The 23706-nt window shown below is 53.8% G+C and overlaps 1 protein-coding gene across 2 annotated transcripts; it reads right to left on the minus strand.

The window, feature by feature from the left end:
• Positions 1 to 2206: 2206 nt before the first annotated feature.
• On the minus strand, positions 2207 to 19194 carry ZSWIM4 (zinc finger SWIM-type containing 4). 2 transcript variants are annotated; one of them, XM_037041834.1, is made up of 14 exons: positions 18812 to 19194; positions 16587 to 16788; positions 14720 to 15076; positions 13010 to 13158; positions 12760 to 12910; positions 11571 to 11738; positions 10659 to 11009; positions 9918 to 10055; positions 9373 to 9627; positions 8645 to 8780; positions 7450 to 7604; positions 6058 to 6221; positions 4514 to 4595; positions 2207 to 4129 (listed from the first exon to the last, which is right to left on the minus strand). In XM_037041834.1, the coding sequence occupies exons 1-14, from the start codon at positions 19187 to 19189 to the stop codon at positions 3270 to 3272; spliced, it is 3546 nt and encodes a 1181-aa protein (XP_036897729.1). In that variant the 5' UTR covers positions 19190 to 19194; the 3' UTR covers positions 2207 to 3269. The 2 variants fall into 2 exon arrangements, with proteins under 2 accessions (XP_036897729.1, XP_036897730.1); XM_037041835.1 differs by having other exon boundaries at positions 16587 to 16717; positions 18812 to 19193.
• Between the last annotated feature and the right edge of the window lie 4512 nt (positions 19195 to 23706).

Consider the following 23706-nt stretch of genomic DNA (forward strand, 5'->3'; position numbering starts at 1 on the left):
CCGTTAAATGCCAATTCCAGGCTTCCGGAACCAGGCTGGCCTGACCTGACCTGAATGTGCCTGGCCCCTTCAACCTGGGTTCGGCAGATTTCTAAGTTGGGGGAGGAGCCATGACACCCCACTGGTACACAGGGTGGGAAATAAGGCCCCTGTGAGTCCCAAAGGGACACAAGCAGGCCTGCTCAGTTCGAGTGGTCCCAAAGCATGGAAGGGCAGAGTGAAGCCCCCAGGCTGTCAGGGCCAGCTAAGTGCACCCCTTCCCCACCTCAGCCAGGGGCAGATAGAGGCTTGGGGCAATCTGTGCTGTCTGTGGTGTTTAGTATCCAAATAAATCTGCCCTGCCGAGTTTCTGAAAGTCTGGTGGTTTGTGATTCACTCCTGCCTTTCATCCCTGGAGTTCCAGCTTTTGGGGTGAGGAGGTTGAACCAGCCCAAATTTACTGTCCTGGCTCCATAAATTCCTAACCTCGAAAGATCCCCATCCCCTCTGTACTTGTCCTGAGGAAGCCGGCAATTTACGTACAAGACCAGAGAGGGTATTCTAGGCATGGAAAGGTGACCTTGAGGGGTGTCCTGGGGTTGGTGGGGTGAGAAACCCTAAATTAGAGGGACTCAGTTTTGGGGCTGGTGTGGTGACAGAGAAAGCTATTTTGGTGGGGACCTAGGGAAGATGGACTGACTCCAACATCAGGTGGTAGTGGGGGCTGACCGAGGGGAACGCTGGCATTCAGAGATAATTGGGACCTAAGTGTCTTGGGCTAGTGACATTTGGGAGTAACTGAGACAGGGATGACTCAGCCTGGAGTAAGAATCGGGGTGCCTGGTATCTGAGATGCTGGCAGAGATTTTGGGCTTAAGGTGTATGCGTGATTTAAGGGGAACATTTGTGAATGACTTTGAGAACTTCGGAGGCATAGTTAAAGGGGTGCCCCGGGTGTGAGTACATTGGAGGCGGCTGGGACCACAACGGCCGCCTCTACCCTCCCAGGCCTCCAGGCGGCGCCAAGGGGCAGCGCCGACCCCGGGTCCGCCCTCGCATACCTGCGGGAACACGCGAGGCGGAGCAGGAGGTGGGGATGCCTCCAATTGGCCCCTCGCGCCAATTGGGCGGTGCCACGAACCAATCACAGTCCCCTCTTAGCAGCCGATCCCGCCCAGCCTCCCCGAGAAGCCTCGCCTGTCCCGGCTTTGACAGTGAACGAGACCGTCTGTCAGTCTCTTTTAAAGGCAGGTGGGTATCGAGAGAGTTCCTGCTTCTTCGGGTGTCAGTGAAGGAAGGTAACTGAGGGCCTTCTCCCTGTTCCTTAGACTACGAGTACCCAATTCCCGGTGTGCGGACTGCTATCAGTCCGCGGCCTGTTAGGAACTGGGACGCCAGTAAAACTCGCCAGAGCTCCTCCTCCTGTCTCCCCCCACCCTTTAAACACAGCAGGGTGAAGCTCACCTGAGCTCCGCCTGCTTTCCCTTCGCCGCCCTCGCACCCCATCTTCCACGAAACCAGTCCGTGATGCCAAAAAGGTGGGGGACCGCTGCCTCAAACCCCTCACTCTATTTGGATACTGGAAGCCTCATCCGCCTAGTAGCTTAGACACGCCCAGCCAGCGCCCGCGTTGACCACGCCCACCTTCCTCTTTAGTTTCGTCCAGTTTCACCCATCCAGGCCCAGTCTAAGAGCAGTGTTCCCACACTTGGGCAGGGGTATCTCCCCTACTTAGTTGCACCCGGCACTACCTGTCCCTTGCAGGACAGCTCAGCAGATTGGAAACTAGTAACCCTCGTCTCTAAACAGTGAATGTCTGGAGCCAGGGCACCCCCTAGTGGCTAGTCTCAACAGCTCAGGGGCTGTGCAGCCTGGAGTGGGGGGGCGGTGAGTGGCTCCCGCAAAGCACCAAGTCAGACTTCGTTTCTTCCTAAAATGGGTGGCCTTTCCTTTGGAGTCCCAATCCTCTCTTCTGTAAAATGGGAAGGTTTCTATCGACTCCTTAGGGCTGTTGGGACAGGTGTAAAGCACTCAGCCCAGGCCTTGCTCATGGTGACTCTGCCTGTCATTCACCCTATTACCACTGGATGAAACCAGCAGTCACAGCCAGTCTGCCCCTCGTTTGAAGTTGTGCCCACAGACAAGCTGGAGATTTTCTATGGAGGGCCCCTGTTTGGGGGTGGGGGTGCAAACCTCAGGCTTAAAATAAAGAAGAAAAAGCTATGTTCAATCTTTTAAAAAACAAAAAGGAAATACATTATATGGTTCAATAAATAGAAAAAAAAGTTATAAAATGATGTAATCTTTTGTCCTTAATTACAGGAGGGAGAAAGATGGGGATGGGTGGGTGGGGAGACCAAAAAGATAGCAGCTGGGACTTAAGAGACACAAATAGAAAGGCTAAAAGGAGAGAAATATGCAAAGGGAGAGTAAGGTGAAGGGGTAGAAGAGGGAGACAGAGCCAGAAAATGCCCAGATGCCAGCCTTTCTTTCCAAATACGGGATAGGGGGTGGTCCGTGGCCCACCTGCACTTGTCTCCATGTTTGGAGGGCAGTGTGAGCATGGCTCAGTTCCTGAGTTGTATGTCCAGTGACTAGCCAGTAGGGGGAAGAGACAGCAATTTCCCCCCCAGGCCACCCTGGTACCCTGGTATCCACAGGAATAGGAGTCTTGGCCAGATAGGGGTTGAGGTATGTGACTGAGGCCTGAGGCCTCTTTAAATCCTTCAGTGGGGGGTGAACCATTGGTTCTGGCTGGACAGCCTGGACGGGGCCCCTGAGGCAGTGAGGAAAGAGTACAAAAGATTTGGATGCCCTAACACAAGGCCCCTGGCCACCCAGAGTAGGACGTGGGGAGGACCTGCTACATTGACTTTGAGAAGGTTTCTGGACTGTCCTGCCTCCCAGCTCCCCTGGAGCCCAAGCCAGGCCTGTGAGTGGGGAGGGGAGGTTACCTATTGCTTTTGGGGTGCCCAAGGTGGGGTCATACCAGCTACCCAAGGGCACATCCCCTTCTAGGCCTCTGGGTGGTGGTATGGCTTCTGATCCTTGAGTCTCACGCACTTACTTGCACACTCCTAGGCACACATGTGGCAGGATGCCACCACCCCTCATTCCCACATCCAGCCAGGCTTGGGGGATGGCAGACAGGGTCACCTAGCTCCAGCTGCAATCCTTCCCTGACTTAACAGTAAGATGTCACAGGACCTCCAGTCCAAACCCCTGATGGAGAGTGGGTGCCACAGAGGCAGGAGCAAAGGGAGACCTGCCCACCACCTGCTGGGCACCCCTCAGCCAAAGCGCTCCCGCACCAACAGCATAAGCTTCTTCTTGCCCTTGTAAGTCTGTTTGAGATTCTCCAAGAACTGGGCGAACTGAAGATGCCCGTCGGGCGCCAGCAGGAAGGTCTCTCGGGCCTTGCCCAGGAACTCGATGAAGTCGCCATAGTGCCGTGGGCTGATGTGCGTGAGGCGGGAGTGGCTGGTGTTGATGTAGGCTGCCACAGCAGCATCCAGGAGCTGGCAGAGTGGTGCCCGGTCGGTGCCCAGTGGCTTGGCTGCTCGGCGGGCTCCCAAGGGACCCAGGCCGGGTGCTGAGAGAGTCCAGCGGCGCAAGATGTCAGAGAGCATGGGGGCACAGTGGATACTCCGGATGATAAGTGGGACAATGGCTGAAAGTTCGTGCCGGCCCAAGGAGTGGCTGAGGGAGCAGGCCCAGAGGACGTCATTGACAGCAGGGTGGCTGTCCTGGTTAAAGGCAATGCTGAGCTGTGCCAGGGCCAGCGTGGCCAGCTTGTAGGCCCGCAACGGCAGGCCTCGGTGCTCCATGTAGCGGGCTATGGTAAAGAGGTGGGCATGGCCCAGGCCACTGGCGGCTGCGTCCAGCACAATTTGGTAGGCTGCCTCGAAGGCCGCATGGTTCTTCTCACACAGCGTGAGAGCGGGCAAGGCGCAGTTCTGTGGGTCTTTCATGGCACACTGCAAGGCCAGGGTACGGGCACACGACCAGAGCTCCTCCCGCTGCGGTGTCTCCAGCTGCAGCCGCAACAGAGTGGCATGGGTGGTGCCTGTCACTGCCACAATGGTGGCTGCCTCTACCGGTGTGAATAAGGAATACCAATTTTGCATGATGTTCATTAGGGCTTGCAGACCTGGGGAAGGTGAGGGGGCAAAACTGGTCAGGAACCCGGGCAGGAACATGGATGTACATCCATGGGCTTACCCCAATGCCTCCATCCCCAGCAGCCAGACCTGGGGACACATACTCTTTGCCTCTGCCCCCTGTCACACTCTTCCAAAGGAGCAGCGGGCAGCAGGACTGGGTGGGAACCGCATATGTGTGTATGGAGGCTAAACTTCGCTGCCACTGGCCCTCTGCAAGCCACTGAGCCTGGCCAGCCTCCAGGCTTTTGTCCAGCACAGTCCCCATGCCCAACATTGCCTCCTGGCTAAGCCCTGAACAGAGGCCACACCGAGAGGAAAGTCTACATCTCTCTTGTGCTCCCCTGGTTCCAGGTGCCCTTAGGGAATCTCACCGATCTCTGTGGCACAGCTGACCAGCCAGCGCACCATCTCCCTCCGCCGCCAGGTCATGGTGCTCAGAGTCATCCGCATCACCTGCAGGGTGGGAGGGGGCACAGAAGAGGGTCACCCAAAACCCTGGGCTATCTGAAGGAGGGAGGTTGGGATCCTTAGGGGCCCAGGGAGACTTAGAAGTTAGGGGCTGAGTCAGTGAGCCTTACGATCTGGGCAAATGGCTTCCCTTTTTGGGACTCATTTCCCTCATCTGTAAAATGGGGATGAAAATTTTATCTATATCATAGGTTGTGAAGATTAAACAAAACTATGTAGTACATTTTTTTGCACAGTGCCTGTTGCCTCAAAATGCTTGGTTAACATCAGCCATTACTTTTACTGCTATTATTGTTATTCTTTTAAATTTTTTCCATTTCTTTGTTCTTTAAAAAATATTTTTCTTGTCTTTATTTTTTGGTTGATGTTATTCTGAAGTCTCATGCATCTTACTCTGGACAACTAGCCAACTCGTCTCTTCTCCTCTCTCCAGAAAATTCCATGCTTCATGTCCCCCGATTCTCCCTGTGGCCCCTAGCAGAGAACTTGCCCCACAACCCCCGTCTTTAGCTTCCACCCCCAATAAGCACCTTACTTGCCTGACTCTCACCCCAGGCCCCATTCTCAGTCCTATCTGGTAGACCCTGCCTTCTTAGGAGCTATCTGAAAGTTCCTAGGTAGAAGGTACCCTCTCTGAAGCTCTGCCCTTCTCCTACCGCCCCCCCACCTCCCTAATGGCTCCAGACCCCACAGGAAGTTGTTTTTGGCGAATTCTGCCCCTGAGGGCCCCTTGTTGCTAATTCTACCCGGAAAAGTCTCACACCACCCTTGCAGGCCTGCCTCAAGCTATTCCTTATTCTCTTATTTTACTAGGTCCCACCCCCCTGTACATCACACACACTGCAGTTGGCTCCTCACTTACAGGATGCACCCATGCATGCTGGCCTCTGCCTTGCCCTGGCAAGGTAGCCTGGCCCCTGGGGGTGCATGGACCACTCACCCACAGGCCCCTTGACGTTCAACCACAGACCTCACCCCCACAGACAGCTCCTCACCTTCAAAACCATCCTCCAAACCCAGCATCTCAATGGTGACTGCTCCCTCCAGGCTGGGTTGCCTTAAAGGGCTACCTTCAAGAACAATCCTTACTGGTAGGCTTAGTCCTTGCTCAGCTTCAGCCCCACCCACCACAGTCCTTAACAGTAAGCATATCAGCCCCAGGTCCCCAGAACCCCTAGGCTCTGCTCCCTCAGTGGCCCACCCTCACCAGCAGGCTCTTTGACTCTCCCCCTCATCCTCAACTACACCCTCAGAGATGGATTCTCGCCTTCAGACTCTGCCACCAAGTCCCTCATGCATAGACCCACCCTCACTGATACCCTCATTCCCCCACTCCCAGGACTCACAGGCTCTGCCTTTCTGTGGCAGGGTCTCAAAGGTGCCATGCACACTCAGGCCCTGCCCACAGGCAGCATTTCCCCTCCCCCATCCTCCTGGGGGCCCTCACCTGCAGGCCCAGCTCCAGAGCAATACCCAGCAGGGTGGTGTCTGGTGGCGCATTAGCTGGGGTGGCTGTCTTGCAGGCGTCCTGTGCCAACTTGAAGAGCAGGGCTGGAGAGTGGATATTCTGCTGGATGGAGCCCAATACTGTGTGTAGCCACTTGGGGTCTCCTGGGATGAAGGGGGCAGAGGCACACGGCTGGAACACCAGGCAGTTCACACAGCTGGTCTCCACACAGGCGTGAGCATGGAGGGTCATGCACCTGGCAGTAATTCTGTGAAGACCCACAACACTATCTGCACTCCCACTCCCATTTCTCCTCTGCCCTCCTCCACTTCTAGTGGGAGGAAGTCGCTTCAGAACCTGTTGAAACCTAATGGTCAACAGCGTGGTTCAAATCCCTGCCTTGCTGTGTGACCCTCTGTAAATCACTTTACCTCTCTGTGCCTTAGCTACTCCATCTGAGCAATGAGTAATACTAATGTAATGGTACCTGCCTCAAGTGGCCATTGAGAGGCCATACTAGTAAAGCCTTTAACATGGCAAAAGCTGCACAAATGTTAGTTTTTACCACTATGTCATCACTGACCTAGATCCTACAATTTTCATCACTCTGCTCCAGCCACACCAGCATTCTCTGTTCTTCAAACTCACTAGGCACAGTCTAGCCTTAGGTCCTTTGCACTGGCTCTTCCCTTTGCCTGGAATGTTCTTCTCAGATGCTATGGACTGAACTGTGTCCTCCCAAATCCACATGTTGGAGCCCTAACTCCCAGCATGCTGGTATTTGGAGGTGGGGCCTTTGGGAGGCAATCAAGTTTAGAGAGGTCAGGAGGGTGAGGCCCCCTGATGGGATCAGTGCCCTTAAGAAGAAAGACCAAAGCTTTCTCTACCCTGTGAACACACTGGGTGCCTGTCTGTCAGGAGAGAGTCCTCACCAGGAACTGACCACGCTGAAACCCTTGGACTTCCAGCCTCCAGAACTGAGAAAATGTGTTTCTGTTGTGTAAGCCACCCCAGTCTGTTGTACTCCATGGTGGCAGCTTGAGCTAGGACACCAGCTGTTGGCGTGGCTCTGCACCTTCATGTCTTGGCTTAAATGTCAACCTGCTTTATCCCCCTCTGTTGTACTTGTTACCGTTACTGAGTCAACAATCCTCTTTACCTTCTTTATTGTCTGTCTGTCCCCAGGAGAACGAAACACCATGGGGCATGGGATTTGGGACAGTTTTGTTTACTATGGTATCCTTAGCACTTGCCACAGTGCCTGGTCCATCTAAATAGTGCTCCAGGAAAACTGGTGGAACGTGTTAAAAGGACAAAAAAGTGGGAAAAAAAACAAAAGAAAGGAAGGAGGAGAGGCATAGGTGGACAGGGGGTGAGTGGGCATCCTCTCACCCTTGGCGGCAGTCAGCATGGTGGAGGCCAGCTCGCACTGGCGGGTCTCCAGGTGGCCCAGGATGAACCAGCGGGGGAAGCGGTTACTCATGACAGAGTCCAGTGGGCTGGGGTGAGGTTCTCCAGCCGGAAGTGCTGTCTCCAGTACAGGTAGCCTGAGATGAAGAAGCAAGCCCTCTGTGAGCAAAGGATTGAGTCTCCATCCTTTCTAGGAGAAAGGCCTCCTGCCTCAGTGGGAGGCTCCCCTCTCGGGCAGCACAGCCCTGAACACCTGTTATGATGGAAGATGGTGCGAAGGATGGTACTGCAGTGTTGTTAACGTCCACCACTGGGGGCTGATTAAACAATTCTTTATTTATGTACCAAAGGCCACGTGGCTGATAGAGGTGACAGGATTACCAGTGTCCTGAGAAGGCCTTAAAAATTCTGCTTCTGTGATCTGTTGGTGCATGTGTGAAAGGGTTAAGAAGGTAGCTCATCGTTATGTTGATTTCTTTCAACATAACATAAACGTCCATCAGTTCCAGTTCCCTTCTTCTTTTTTACAGAAATTTTTATTTATTTTTTGGAGAGAAGAAGGAAAGAGAAACATCAATTTGTTGCTCCACTTAATTATGTATTCTCTTGTTGATTCTTGTATGTGTCCTGATGGGGGATCGAACTCACAGCCTTGGAGTATCAGGATGACACTCTAACCAACTGAGCTACCCCGCCAGGGCCAGATGCATCTTTTATGGTGCGTCCTTACAGTGGTTTCACATGCTGTGTGATACAACCAAGTCTTTAAGATACAATGCTCAGTGAAAACAAGGGGCAATGAGTAGGTATGGAATAGATCACTGGTGTAAATGGAGGATCAACTTTCAATTTCCAGATTGTGGATTTGCAGAAATCATGACTCTTGATTAGAAAGTGGGAACACTGCTTTCCTCCAGAGAGATTTAGGTATGTTGGAACAAGGTGGCCTAGAAAAGTACTCTTGATTTCCGTGCCATGTGATTGTCTCTCAAATTCAAGATAATATTACACACTTATGTTTAACAGTTAAGAGCACAGGGCAGCCTGGATGCCAGTGAGAGGGAGACTGAACTAATGAGTGTGTTCAGGCCAGAGGATGGGGTTTGGAGTGCGCCTCCCACTCCCCAACCCCGCCTGGACCTCTGGGCAAAGTCCCTAGCCACCTGCCTGACTTTACCTCATGGCTCGCAGTGCGAGGCGGTAGGCCAGGTCTGGGTCATGGGGTAGCAGTGCGGTGAACAGGTAGCGAGCACAGGTATGCATTGGCACACTCTCCCGGAACAGCACCTCTCCGAAGCCACTGAAGGGACCCCCTGCAGAGGCAGCCCGAGCTTAGCTCCCAGGTGTGAGCACACATCTGCAATCTCCCCAGACTGAGCAGGGGATGGGCAGATCCCAGGATAGATTGGCTGGAACTAGGAGCTGGAGAGGTCCTGGGGCCATAGGGGCACGGGGAGGAGAGAAAAGCCCTGGAAAATCGGAAAAGAGGAAACCCTGGGCAACCCTGGGTAGGGAGGCAGGACTCATATGTAGCTTGAGGACAGGCGGTGAGGTGAAGCTGCACCTGACGGAGGCAGGGCCAGGCTGGAGTCTCACTGCACTCCGGGGCGGGGCCTCATAAGGCAGGACCAGGGGCAGAGCCACTGAAGCCCAGCGAGGCATCAGCACTAGGTTCATTGGCTCCAAAAGGGCAATGGGCGGGGCCTCACCAATTCCAGCAGTTATTGGTTGCCAGAACATGCTAGGGGACGAACCCAAGGGCTGAATCTCACCTTTTAGGATAGGCTAAGGACCAGAAGATGGGGCTAGAGGTGGAGCCTCCCCATCCAACAGCAGCACGACCTGCTCAGGCAGGGGTTAGGACCCTAACTTTGGGAACGGCCAGGCCTCGGGGCGGGGTCTCACCATCCAGAAGTAGCCCAGCCTGCTTGCGCAGCACTTGAACCAGCCGCTCATCCAGCTCCACCTCCTCCAGCAGAGCCAACAGTTGCTCCTCATTGCGCACCACCTTGTCCTGGGCATACAGCCCCTCTGGCAGGGCCCGCTGCTGTCCCAAGCCCAGCAGTGCCACCTCCAGCGCCAGCGCCAAGTAGGACTCCCCAGAGCTCCCGGGCACCTGCACATGCTGGTAGGCCACCTTCCGCTTCTCAGGACCTGAGTCTGTGGGAAACGGGCACCAAAGATGCTGGAGGTGGACCTGCTTTTCTGGGACCCCAATGGCCCTTGACCCCAGACATGGAGACTGGGGTGTGTGGTGTAGGAGGAGTCCAGCTGCTCCCCGTACTGATCAGGGAGTGGGGGCCATCTTCAAGCAGCAGGTGGGCTCCTAGCACTGGGGAAAGGTGGGTAGGGAGGACAAGGATAAAGGTTTCTAGGGGTACTGAGCCAGGGGGTTTGGCCAAGGAGGTGGGGATTGCCCTACCTCCTCCAGGGGTCCTCAGTGTAGGTACCTGGATAAAGGGCAAGGGTCTCTTCCTCCAGGCGACAGGCCTCCAGGAGTGCCCTGCATAGGCAGCCAATGGGGTCCAGGGGGTGGCCCACCCATCCTTCCGTGTTGGTGATGCAGGTGGAGCCTTTCTGTAGCAGCTCTGCAGGCCAGAAGTGGGGCTCAGTACCAGCCCATCCTCCTAAGCTCCTGAGAGGACTTCCTCTCCCTGAGCTGAGCCTCCCAGTGCCTGCCCACCAGGGTCATCTCTACCCCTTGAGCTCTGCAGTAGCTCTCACCTTTACAGCCCTTTGGCTCCTACCCCACAGCCACTTCTAGGCCTAACAGGACACTGGGTGGGAACTGGGTGCTTTCTAAAACCTCCAACCAGTGTCATTCCCTCCTCATAACCCACGATGCCACCCTCCTCTCTCAAACCCCACCAGCAGCTTCTGGGTGTCCTCTTGGGGACTGACCCCCACCTCCCCACACTGAGCTGCTGGCTGCTGGGCTTACTCTGCTTCTGAAGTTCAGGTCCTTGAACTCAAGAAACAGCTCCCCTGACTTTCAGTCCTGCAGTCCTTCCGATGGTTTTGTGAGCCCTCAACTCCCTGTATCAAATTCCTTTATGCTCAAGACACCTTGGTTTTCCTGATGGGACCTGCAGACCCCTTGGATTTCCAGAGACCCCAGGGGCTGCCACAGCCCCCAGTAGCTGGCATCTTTGCCAGCAGCCTCAGGACCTAGTGATAATATTGGTACCCACCTTTTTTCTGCTGCTTGTAGCTCTCAAGCTGATGCCGCCGCTGTAGCCGGAGTGTGTTCACTATGGCTCCTGCCAGCCGCAGGGCCTGGTGGGGGTATCCATGGGCACGCAGAGTGTCCACACGGGCGCAAGCAGTGGGGAATGGCTCCCCCAGCCAGAGGGGGCGGCCCTGGGGGTCAAAGGTTGGCTTGTCGCTGCCCATGTGGCCTGTGAGGCTGGGACCATAGCAGTCGCTGGCCAGGATCCTCTGCAGGTGGGTGTCACTCCATTGCAGTGACCCAGCCTGCAGGGCACGGCCAAACACGGTGTGGCGGGAACCTGCAGCCGCCACCACCTCCTCCTCCTCTGGGCCTGTGGAAGAGGAGTCCAACATGGCCTAGCAGCCGGGCCGTGGCCAGTGTCCTGCACTGAGCACCAGCTTAGGGCTAGCCTCTGGGTGCATCAGTGGGCCTGCATTATCTCAAACCCTTACAGCAGCCTTTCAAAGGCGCATATGTGAATGTGTGCCTGAGTGTTGGACACAGGGCCTGAACAACTGTCTCTCTGTCCATCTTTCTCTCCCCCACATTCCATTCCTTTTTTCTCTTCAACTCTCTTCCATCTACTCCTCTCTCGCGCGCGCTCTTTCCCTCCATCTCTGCCTCTCTTCTCAACAGTTTTCTTTCCTTTTCCCTCTGTTCTTCCTACTTCTGCCTCCATTGCTGGGAGGAGGCTAAGTGGGGAGACCAGCCCAGAACTACAGGATTCTTAAGCATTTCACGTCACTGTCCCTTGGGCTGTCCACTTCCCTGCCCTGGGCACTCACTCCCTCCTGGTGAGGACAGGCAGCAGCTGGGGCCCCGTTCCTCTCCCCCAGAGCCCTATAATGGGGAGGTAATAGTTTTGAGGTAATGGCAGGGACCCCTCTCCTACCTGGGCTGAGGGCCGCGGTGGGCTGCAGGCTCGGTCCGTTGAAAGAGTAGTTGCCTTCTTCCAGTGGGCACACATCCAGCTTGTCCCACTTGCCAAGCAGCTGTAGCCAGCTCGCCTGCTCCTCTGGTTTACAGTGGGGGCTCAGGACTACACAGACCCACAGGGCCCCTGGGGAGGGAGGGCAGTGAATGCAGGCATGGGGAGGTTCGACATTCAGGTCAACGGCAGCAGCACATATTTATGAAGTGCCTTCGCCCTCATCTCTGGCCTCTGAGGTTGCAACTAATGGTCTCTTCACTTTACAGCTAAGAAAACTGAGGCACAGAGAGGCAAAGTCACTGGCTCAAGGTTACACAGCTTGGAATTTGAAAGAAGGATTCAAACCCAGGCCTCCAGGCTCCTCTCACGGTTTCTCCCTGCTATAGTGTCTATCACCCTTTATCACACAACTGCCCCCAGAGAAAACCTAACCTGCCACCTGTTTTTCAACAACCTACGAAATAAGATTTTTCTTACATTTTTAAATGGTGGGTGGGAAAAATCAAAAGAAGAATATTTTATGACTTGTGAAAATTGTGATATTCAAATAAATAAGTAGTGTCTGTAAATATAATTCTATGGGAATTCTGCCACATCCATTCAGTTACATGTATCTGTGGCTGCTTTTCTACTGAAATGTTCAAAACTGAGTCATGGCCTGACCGGTGCGGCTCAGTGGACTGAGCACTGGTCTGTGAACTGAAGGGTCACCGGTTCAATTCCCGGTCAGGGCACATGCCTGGGGGTTGCAGGCCGAGTCGCGCTAATTGGGAGGTGTGTGAGAGACAGTCGATGTTTCTCTCCCTCTCTTTCTCTCTCCCTTCCCCTCTTTAAAAATAAATCTAAAACAAACAAAAGACCTAAGGAGTCATGACAGAGACCAAACTATCAACTATCTAGTCCTTATGGAAAAGGGGTGTTGACCCTGGTCTATTTTCTCATCTGTCTTTTCTGCCAGGTGTCAGCTTCCTGAGGGCAGGTATTTAAAGCTTTGTGCTGCAACCCCAGAAAATCAGTACAGTGAGTGCCTCGTACACTGGAGGTGCTAGTGAGTGGAGGAAAGACTCAGGGGCCAGACCCCAATCTCAAGGCAGGGCGAGACCTAATGCCAAAGTCCAGGTGCCTACCCCTCTCCAGGTCTGGGCCTTACCCAGCTCGTCCCACAGCTGCCGGCACTTGTCTGTCATCCCGGCTCCCTGCTGCCGCCACAGGGCCAGGCGCGGGTCCTGCAGAAACTGCTCGGTCATTAGGATCAGCATGCGTGCCCCGTTGGAGTCCCGCATTCGCAGCATCTCCCGCACCTTCAAGGGGACAGGCTGGTGAGGAAGGGGCGGGGCACTGGCACCAGTGTCTTTCAGCCCCACTGCAGCCCTGCTTTGCACACTGTGCCCACGCAGCACCTTGGAGAACATGGAGCGCAGCTGCTGGCTGGCGCCGTAGTAGCCACCATTGGAAAGCAACTGCTTCACCTGCTCCTGGATCTGCTCCTCATCTAGGTGCCAGCAGTTGGCATCCTCAATGCCTGCACCCGCCGTGGGGTCAGGGGCACCTGCCGGATGAGAAGGGAAGCTGAGGCTGGGTTGGGGAGAGGGGGCCTCTGCACCTGCCATCATTCAGTCCTCTACACCACCCAACCCAACCCAAAATTCCATTCGTCATCCATCCATCCGTCCGTCCATCCCTCCCACCCAAAACATCATCAGCTCATTTATTCATTTACTCATTCATCCATCTTATCTGAAACACCACCCACCAATCTGTCCGCCCTTCCATTCACCCATCCACCCATCTCACCTAAAATGGCACCTACCTATTCCTTCACCCATTTATCCACCTTACTCCAAACCCCACTCACTCATTCCCCCTGTCCATCCATCCACTTGGGTGGAATGACAGTCCATCCCACCTGAAACATCCCCTACCCTTCTACTTACCCACCCACCCACCCATCCAAAACATTATCCACGCATCCATCCAAACCACTTACCCGTCTATACACGCCCCCATGTCACGCCACCCATCTATGCATCCATACAGCCGTAACCCTCAGCACACCTACCGACTCCATCGGTACTGTATCCACCCCACCCATAACTTCTACCTGCTCACCTGTCTATGCCCAGCTCAGTCATTGGTGCACACATCCAGCTGCCTACCCCTATTTGTCTTTCCAACTGCTCACCCATCCAGCAAAGCCCAATTTTCTATCTGTCCTTCTCTTATCAACCCATCCATTCATACGTACCTCCCAAAACACCCACACCCTATTAGTCCATCCATCTCTCCTACACCCACTTGACCCATCCATTGTGGCAGTTCACATGTATGAACACTGTGCACCCATCAACTCATCCCAATGCAGACACTCACTGGTCCTTCCAATTGTCCACCAACCTCACCTGTCCACCACCATCGGTGTACCTCAACTCTCTCAAAGACCATCCCACCCAACACCGCCCCCATTATCACCAACCAATTCCCCATTCACCTACTGTCTGAGTTAACATTCACCCACTTACCCACCCCACCTGCTTTTCCACACTGTCAGTTCACCCCAACTCCTTGTCATGGACACCTTCTGCATCTACCCACCCCTACCCTCCATTATCCATTCACATCTCCACCTCTCCTCCATCCATCTGTCTACCCTTCAGCCTACTCCATCCTCCCCACCATTATAAGGGACGACACAGCCCCCTGAGGCTCCAAATGCTTCCAGAGCTCACTCATAACACCTCTCGTCTATCTCCCACCAGTGCTCCACACCTGACACCCACAGACCCTTCAGGTCCTTCACCCACCTACATCCAGGCCTCCTCCTATGATCTCGGGACATCCCCACCCTGGGCTCTGACCTCCCATTTGTTCCCTCAACTCTCAATCTCCCCATTGGCTGCTTTCCCCCATTCATATGATCAGGGCCACATCAAATCCTGACTCTGCCACCTAGTAGGTATGTGACCTTGACCCTCAGGCAATGGTTCTCCCCCCACCCCTGCTCATAGATCAAGGGGACCTGATGATTCTGTGACAAATGCCTGTCACATGGCAAGTGAGATGGCTGTGAGGTGAGGCCTCACCGCTGCCATCAGACCCTGAGGCGCCCTTACCATGCACGAGGTTGATCTCAGAGCCCAGCAGGAGGATCTCGTCAGCCAAACGCTGGGCGGTGGGCAGTACCTCAGTGTGGTGGGCACTGATGAGATACTGCACGAACTTCTGAAGCTGATCTCGGTTCATCTGGGAGAGCGTTTCAGAGATGGGCAGCCTCAGCTCCACCTGACAGGCATGCCGAATTCGGTACAGTGACAGGGCCACCACGTGGGCACAGTAGAAGAGGTCGCGATTGTCACAGCCACAGCTCACAGACGTGATCTTGCAGCGGTCAAAGCTGATGGAGACGTGGTAGAGGCGCTCGGGCTCCCCGGGGCTCCCGGGCTCCCGGACGTTACCGCTCAGGTGGAACCCTGAAACAAAAACCAAACCATCACCACCCGCCACCCCAGGGACAGGGGGCGCGCATCCATGGTGCACAGCAAGACCCAGCACGAATGCCAGCTGAGTAACCTAGAGCAAGTCACTTACCCTCTCTGTGCCAGTTTCCTCATCTGTCAAATGAGTATGAACAGTAACATCCTCCTCCATATATTATAAATATATGGTTTAAATGACTTAATAGTTGGCCACAGCTTAGAACACTGTTGCCATACAGTAACTCCTAAATAAATGCAAGTATAAATATTACTATAGCGATGATATTAAAGATGGTTTTCTCAGTCCTCGGGTTACTGTGGATACAGCCCGGGGTCCAGATGTGCTACAACTTTCCAGGAAGATGCCAAAGGCCACTGTGGCTGGTAGCTCAGTTGGTTAGAGTGTTGTCCCGATATGCCAAGGTTACAGATTTGATCCCCAGTCAAGACACATACAAAAACCAACCAATGAATGCATTACTAAGTGGAACAACAAATTGTTTATCTCTCTCCCTCCCCTTCCTCTCTCTCTCTAAAATCAACACATGAAAAAATTTTTTAAAAGTTTACCTCTAAATAAAAAGATGCCAAAGGCCTGTGACACCTGGGGGCGAGGGGCTGGTGTGGCAGGCCAGGTCACCTCATCACCCCTGCCCTTCCCTGGACCCTGGGGAGCAGATGCCAGGCTCATCAGACTGGTTGGGCAGCTCAGGCCCCAGCTGGCCCTGGCTGCGTCATGCAAGGAGACGGTAGCTTCCTCATACCGGCTGGATGTGGCCGAGCCTGCGGCCAGCTGGGCCGTATCCAGGCAAGGGGGCCCCCAGGCTGACAGGGTTCAGGGAGGGTCATCTTGCCCAAACCCCTGCCTCTAGCTGGGAGACGTGACCTGCCCCCATGGAGATGTGGTGTTCCAGGGCTCACCTGTTTTCTGGCTCAACCTCTACTGGTTCCCTTCTGAGCCTCCATGCCTGAAGTCTAGAATCATCTTTCACGTCTAGCTCTAAACTCTACCCCTCCCCTCCCCTCCCCTGGACCCCACTACCTGAAGTATAAGACCACCACTCACAGCTGACCCTAAACTTCTACCCTAGACTCCCACCTGAGCCTTGTTGCCTTAGGTCTAATTCCAACCTCCACCTAAGTCTGTCTCAGGTCTGGTATCCTTCTTGCCTCCGGCACAGTCCCAGGGCACTGGGTCTCTCCATCCGAGGTAGGGGAGCTCCTCTCACTTCCATTGTACAAATTTTTCTCCATGCTGCCTCAGTCCTGCCCTCCTCCCACTCACCCTCCAACTAAGCTGTCTGAACTGGCACAACATCCTTCCCCTTCACCCCCCATCTGAGCCTGCTGCTGAGGTCTAGGCAGGTTCCTACTCTGTAGTTCACAGTATCTCGTCTAACCTTCCTCAGAGACCTGGAACCTCCCCCTGGCCCTGGCTTCCCTCCAATTCTCCCTCCTTCAAGCCTTCTATGGGTCTCCTGGCCTCCCTGGCAGGGGGACTCACCGACTTGGAGCACTCGGTCTACGGCCCCACTCTGCAGCAGGTGCAGCCCTCGGGTGAAGGGCACCCGGGCATCGTGCTCGCCCTCCGGAGGCTGGTAGCCCAGTGACGAGTACATACATATCTCCCGTTCGCTGCGTGGAAACGACCAGAATACAATGCGCTTTTGGACCGGCTCCGGCACCCGGGAGAACCGCTCCTCGACCTGAAGGAAGGGCCGGTGGATTAGAATTCCTAGCTTGAGTCCCGGCTTTGCCCACTTACAAGCTGTATGACCATGGGCAAGTCACTGTGCCTCTCTGAGCCTCAGTTTTCTCAAGAGTGATGAGGATGTTAGTAGTACCAGCCACCTGTGTATCATGAGGCTTAAATATGCATTAATCTACATAAATTGCTTGCAATAACACTTGGCCCAGAGTTAAGTGTCTTAGAACTTTCTGCTGCTTTACTCTTGGATGTCAGGTTCCAGGGTTGTCCTGCCTCCCAGGCTTTGAGGAGGAAGGAAAAAGGAAGTTAAAAGTGGTAAGAATAGTGACCAGGCCTGCATTTTCTCAACCTATATTATGATAAATGCTTTATATATGCAATTTTCCTTAACTTTCACAACAAAATCCCATTGACACTAATAACATTTTACAGCCTGGGGAATTTTAGGCTCAGATGTAGCAGGAATTCACTTGTTCAGGGTCCCAGAGCTGGTGAGCTCCAACTCCCACTACAGACTGTTCCCAGCCTCTGAGGGCCCCCAGGAAGGGAGGGGTGTCCTAGCCACCCCTATGGGCTCCGAGCAATGAACTGAGCTGGTTGAGCCTGCGTTCCAAGCGGGCTTGCTACTTGCTGGGTGACCTTGGGCAAGTTTCTCAACCTCTCTGTGCCCCAGTTTCCTCAGAGTGGGGAGGAAAACCGTAACTCCCAAAGGGTTGCAGAAGATTCTGTGAGCTTCTATGGGGCAAGAATTTCCTAGTGCCCAGCCTGTCCAGGGCAGGTACATGGGAATTCCGGAGATATTTTTAGGGTGATTCTGGGCATCTCACACACAGAGAAGGGGCAGGCACCCTCCAGAACCCCCAAATTCTGGGTTTCGGCGGGAAGTGGGAGGGCCAGTGACTGACCCTGGCCTCGAGAACAGTTGGCAGATGACTAAGGAGGGATTTTCCAGGCCATGAATCAGAGCCTTTTCCATCCACACTTGGCCCAGGCCCGAGTCCCAGCAGGCGTCCTAACTCTGGAGAGGCCAGGCAAGTGATGCCCCTCTGCCCCCGATGCCCCTCTGCCCGGCAAGCCAGGCAGAGCCTGTGGCAGCTCATGGGTTTGGTCAGGTCCGAGCCACATTTCTAGCTCCTAAGGCACTCACACTGGGGCTGGAAAAGGGGACACCCAGGGCTCCACCCCTGGGGCATCAGGTCAGAAGCCTCAGAAGCCACAGAGGTGGGGTTCCAGGTACACCTGTTCAGGTGCCAGCCCAACACAGACCCCAACCCTGCTGCCTGCTTCTGGAAGAACTGGGATGCACGGGGTGGGGCAGAGAGAAGGATGATTAGTGGGGGCCTTGGGGAAGGAACCTGAAACTGGAGAAAACCCTACAGTCCATCAGGAGGGGCTGGACAGCCTCAGGTGGGAGGTGGTCCCAGAAGTACTGGGGGTGGGAGTGGGGGACAGGACCTGAGGGAAGGGCATGGAGGAAAGGGGGGCTCCCCATGGGACATGTGTTCTGGAGGCTGAGGGAGCATAAAGGGGTTTCTTAGGCTAAGATCTGTAGAAATGGGGAGTCCTCAACGGGGGATATAGAGCAGAGATCTGGAATAGGGGAGTGTGGGTCTCTAGGTGCTCTGCTCCGGGGTGATCCAAATGGGGGCAGCTTGTAGGAGTTAGAGAGAGTGAGGACTGAATGGAGTACCCTAATGGGGGATGAGAGGGGTACCCAGTTGTGACGGGATCATGGGGAAGAGAGAAGGAAGTGTCAAGAGTTGGGATGTAGGGCGCTGGGGACAGCTCTGGATCTTGTGGGCTGGAGGGCAGGTTTGCTAAGAAGGGATGAGGGTGGGTTCTGAGGTTTAAAGGAGTGCAATGAGAGGATAAGAGGGTGCCTCGAGGCAGGGTTAAGGATCTTTGAGAAGATTTCTCTCCGATGACCGCAGTCCCGAGGCTGGGGGATGGGCAGGGGTGACGAGAAGGCCTATCCTGTAAGGGGCTAGGGGTCCGTCCCTCCCCGTCTTCCATTCGGTCACCTGCTCGAAGGCCCAGCTCTCGGCTACTCGCTTGGCGCTGAGGTCCAGTAGCGCCTCGGGCCGTCCCCGTCCGCGCATGGCCCCGGCCCCGACATCGCGTTCCTCCGGTTCCACCGGGCAACCCCGACTCCGCTTGGCCGCGGGGGGGTCCATCCGTCTGGGGCCGGGGCGGGGCCTGTCGGGGGGGGGGGTTCGGTCCGATGCCCGCTCCGCTTCGCTGGCTCCCCCGACGCCTACACGCCTTCTGGTCCTTCCTCCACGTAGGGCCGGCCCCGAACCCCAGCCGCTCCCACCCGGCCCCGAGCCGGGCCAGCCGGGTGTTGCGGCCCCTTTAAGACTCTCACAACAATGAAGCTGCTTCGACCGCCGCTTTATCATCCGCCTGGTACCTCCCCCGCCGCCCGTCCATATTGGGCCCCCCTCCCCCCTCCCCCCTCCCCCCCCATGGCCTCCGAGGCCCTCTTTTACCATTGGCGGCACTGCCAGACCGTCTTCAAGTCGTCGCTGCTCATTCGTTATACGTCTCGCCTGTCTTTTCGGAGAGGCCCAATAAGAATGTTCAGCGAGCGGCGCTGTCAATCAGTGGGCGCCGAAGCCAATCAGAGTGGGAGGACACCCCCCCCCCCCCCGCGGCTCAATCTTCATGCAGAGTTTCGGGGCGGGCCTTAGGTTCATTCACAACATTCCTCCCCCGCCCCCCTCGGGCTGGATAGGGCGTCCCGGGCAGCTGGAGCTGCGCCCACACACGGCTTTGTTTACTGAGGGTCTCTTCCGGGCGCGGCGAGGGGGACAATCTAGACGGCTCAGCCAGAGAGCGAGACAGAGCGGCGGGATCCTCGGGCAGCAGCTCTGCCCCTCTTTCCTCTGGGTTGTGTGACGCTAGAAACGCTCAGCCTCTGTAGGCGCCCGGTCGTTTTCGTGGTTTCAGAATTGGGCATCACTGGCCCTTTAGTAGTCCTCTTAGGGGCTACGGATCTCCTCTGTAGAAATAGAGCCCAATTCAGGCTCATCCTTGAGCCCCAAATTAGGACATCCCATTCCATTCTATGCCCTAAGTATGTTATTGAGTCATATGAAACTGCTGATTTTCGACCATTTATCACCTATCAAAACGGCAGTTTCGTAAGGTTCGAGGTAATACATGTCAAATAAGACCATCTCTGGTTATTGGTTCTGACTCAGCTTTCCCGGCTACATCTTTGGCCTGAAGACAGGCCAAGGTCTTTATCTAATCTCGGGCCCCTTGTCCTTAGAAATGCTGTTTTCCCTTCGCCACACCCCTCTCCATTATCATTACATTTCTTTATTTCAGCAATTGTTTAATGCCTTTCTCTCCTCTACTGTGAGCCTCAAGAGGCTAATCGGTGCACCACTGTATCACATACAGCAGTCAATGTATAACTCTTGGAGGGGACCATGAATGCTTTGCTCTCATTCTGTTGATCCACTGAATAGGAAAAACCCCAACTGCCCTGTAAGTGGTCTAATTGCTGCCCCTCTTCATATGGAAACACTGGCTTTTACCTTCCAGGAATTTCCAGTTTCACAGTGGCACTTTCTGGACAGTCCCCAACCCACAATTCAGTAAACTCCCTCTCACCTTCATTGTCCCACGTGGTCACCACTGACGTAAGCGGCCTTTGAATCCTTGAAATGGGGCTGGTGGGAATTGGGCTGTGCCGTAAAACACAGGTTGTGTTTCAAAGACTTAGCAGGAAAAACAAGGTAAAGTTTCTCATTAAGAATTTTTTATTAATGAGATGAGATGAGATGTAGAAATAATATTTTAGATAAATGTGGGTTAAGTGAAATACATTATTAAATTAACTCCACCTGCTTCATATTGTATTATTCCATCCCATTCCATTCCATTCCATTCCATTCCATTCCATTCAATGCTGTTCTGTTCCATTCTATGTATATCAGGACATTTAAAGTTACACATGCAACTTGCATTGTAATTTCTGTTAGAGGGCTATGGTCTTGAGAGGCCAGAGCCTGCCACAGTGACAACAGAAACAATAGTAATAGTGGGCTGCTCTAGCTGTTCAGATATAGCATCAGGTTTAAGCCTTCCAACAGAGCTGCAAATTGGGGATGGTGGCCTCCATTTCTCAGGTGAAGAAACTGAGGCTTGGAAAAGGGATGTCCTTGCCTGAGCTCACCCAGACTGGGAAGCCCTAGGCTTACTGCAGCATCTCTTTCTCGAAAAGGGTTTGAGAGAGAGAGGCCCATGGGGAAGAAATAGCTGGGGTGAGGGAGAGGCAGGGAGGAATTCCATGAATCATGTGTTTTAGGTGCTCCCCTTGCAAATAGGACCCAAGGTCCAGCTTTTCCTGGCTGCCCCTTCAGCATCCGGTATGTAACTGTATCAGCTAAGCCCTGCCCCTGAGGATGCTTCGGTGAGTGTCCCAAGATGCTGGATCAGAGAGGTCACTCCTTGCCAATAGAAGAGAGGATGTTTAGAAGGAACTGAGAATCTGTTATCACAGGGTAAAGATGTTTTATTTTATTTTCTCACAACAGATAATACTGTCATCATCCCCATCTCCCAGATGAGAAAACTGTGACACAGAGAGGCCAGGTGACGTGCCCAAGGTCCACAGCAGGAAAGGGTAGGGCTTGGATTCAAGCCTGGGTGGGCGGGCTGGTCCTATTACCTTGGCTGGGGTTCAAGTACACAGTGTGGCATATGCCAAGATTCTCTTCTGATCCCCTGATTTTACAAAGGGGAATGAGGCCCCGAGAGGGTCAGAAAGTTGTTTGCCCTGGCTGGGTAGTTCAGTTGGTTAGAACATTGTCCTGATAAGCCAGGTTGTGGGTTTGCTTCCCCAGTCAGGGCACATACAAGAATCAAGCAATGAGTGGATAAATAAGTGGAACAATAGTCTCTCTCTCCCTCAAATCAATAAATTAAAAAAACATTTTAAAAACAGTTGCTCAAAGCCACACAGTGATCCCAGGAGAATGTGTGAGGTCAAAGGCCCTTGGGAAGATGGGGGTGCCCCTAGGAAGTCACTAGGCCTATTTCAAGTCTCCCCTCTTCCTAGAAACACTTTTAGGAAAGAAGTGGGGAGTGGGGTTTCCAAGTACCCTTATAGACCCCTTTCCCAATGCAGCCAGCAAGCTGGGGCTTCAGAGAAAAAGAGGCCACTTTTATCCCACTGGCCAGCCGTGAGCTCACTGTCTAGGCATCCACAGCTTCTGACCCCAACCTGCTTGTCCTGAGACCCAAGGGAAATGGGGCAACCCTGGAGGCTCAGATGGATGGGGAGCATGGCCCCCTGGCTGTGGCCACCCCGACTCTAATTTTCTGAGGACCCCTCCCTCTGCCAGTCCCCTGCAGCAATCCCATCCCTGGTGACTCAGGCGGGAAACCAGCAGGGGCAGTTTCACTTCCTGGTCTCCACAGCCCCTCTGGCCTACCCAGCTGGCAAGGGTTGCTTCTTACATTCTTGTTTTCTTTCTTTTGGAACACAAGTTTATGGGCAAAGCGTCAGGTCCCTGTCAGGAAAAAATTGGGCATTCAGGCAGAGGGGCACGTTAGAGGCAGGAGAGGACAAGGCTTGGGGAGGTATAATTGTGTCTGAAAAGCCACATGTAATGGCTGCCCTTGTCCCTGGGGGAGAGGTCCAGAGAGGCAGGCCTAGAGGTGGAACTTGGGCTACCTTCTGCCCCACAGGACATAAGGGCAGCTCATAATCACACCTGCAAGACCCGTGGCCTACAGGCTCCTGAGAATTCTCCTTTCTGAGGGAGGGGTGTTAGGATCCCATTTAACAGGTGGGAAAACTCAAGCTTAGAGAGGTGAAGGGACCTGAAGGTCACAGAAAAGGAAGTGGCAAAAACCGGCATAGAATGAAAGGTGTGGGTTTTTCCAAAGTCCGGGGCTCTTGGCTCCAGCATTAATAGCGGGTTTGTATACAGGTGAAAGGATTGAATCACCTTAGGGGGAAATGTGGCTGTTTGGAGAGCCTGAGGGGGGAGATAATGGGGGAACGAGTGGGTTGACATTCCAGACCCCATACCTATCACACCTGAATGACTTTCCTTGCCTCTGGGTCCCTGCTCAAAGGGGTAGGCTCCAGAGGGGCAAAGGAACCAGAATCCTTGGCCTGTGAGAGACTGCCAGTAGGACGGGCTGGAGCTTGGGGCACGAGGAACCTCACTGTGGCAGATGAGCCAGAAGATACCTGGAGCTCGTGCTGTTCCAGCCATTGCCCTTTGAAGATTCTGGAGAGATGAGTTAAAAGATAATTTTCAAGAGTGTGAAATGTCTCTCAGATATATAAGACATGAATAAGGGTTAAAGGGTTTTTCTTGAATTCATGTGGGATCCAGGCAGATGCTGTATGTTACACAGACGCAGGCAAATTGATTTTACCACCGGGGAGGAAGCTCATCAATGGAACCTCCGTTGGAACAGGCGGAATCTGCAAGTCTAGAGATAAAAGTGGTTTGGTATTGCTACCAGCTGCTTGCAATTCTCAGAGCTGTGAAGTCATTCCAGAGAAATACTGATGCTATGAATCAGATGGCCGGGAGGGTGTGTGATGGTAACTGAGTCACTGAAACACAAAATTTTATTTGCAAAACAATTCCTTCCTTCACTCAATAAACTGAGAGAGAGACAGAAAACAGATCAGTGGTTGCCAGGGGACTGAGCAGAGGGAGAACGGGGAGTGGCAACTACTGGGGATGGGCCATCTTCTGGGTGGTAAAAGTTTCAGGTAGTAGCAAAAATATTGTGAATGTACTAAACGCCACCGAAGTGTATTATTTCCATTTATTAAAAAATTTAACCTTTATTGTATTTTCCATTACCATTTAGTCCATTCATACTCCTCTCCCACCAGCAATCATCACTGTTGTCCATAAGTCCTTTTTTGAATTGT

The sequence above is a fragment of the Sturnira hondurensis genome, unplaced genomic scaffold (genome assembly GCF_014824575.4).
Source record: "Sturnira hondurensis isolate 20B ecotype Veracruz unplaced genomic scaffold, ASM1482457v3 Scaffold0003213, whole genome shotgun sequence".
In the NCBI taxonomy this organism is placed as follows: Eukaryota; Metazoa; Chordata; class Mammalia; order Chiroptera; family Phyllostomidae; genus Sturnira; species Sturnira hondurensis.

What these genes read in the sequence shown, in the direction of transcription:
- ZSWIM4 (XM_037041834.1), bottom strand. Translation starts at nt 19,189, where the DNA reads ATGATAAAGCGGCGGTCGAAGCAGCTTCATTGTTGTGAGAGTCTTAAA. An exon ending in AGAGCTGGGCCTTCGAGCAG is followed by an intron (nt 16,789 to 18,811) that starts GTGACCGAATGG and finishes CCCTTCCTTCAG; the next exon opens with GTCGAGGAGCGGTTCTCCCG. An exon ending in GACCCTTGCCCTTTATCCAG is followed by an intron (nt 9,628 to 9,917) that starts GTACCTACACTG and finishes CGTTTCCCACAG; the next exon opens with ACTCAGGTCCTGAGAAGCGG.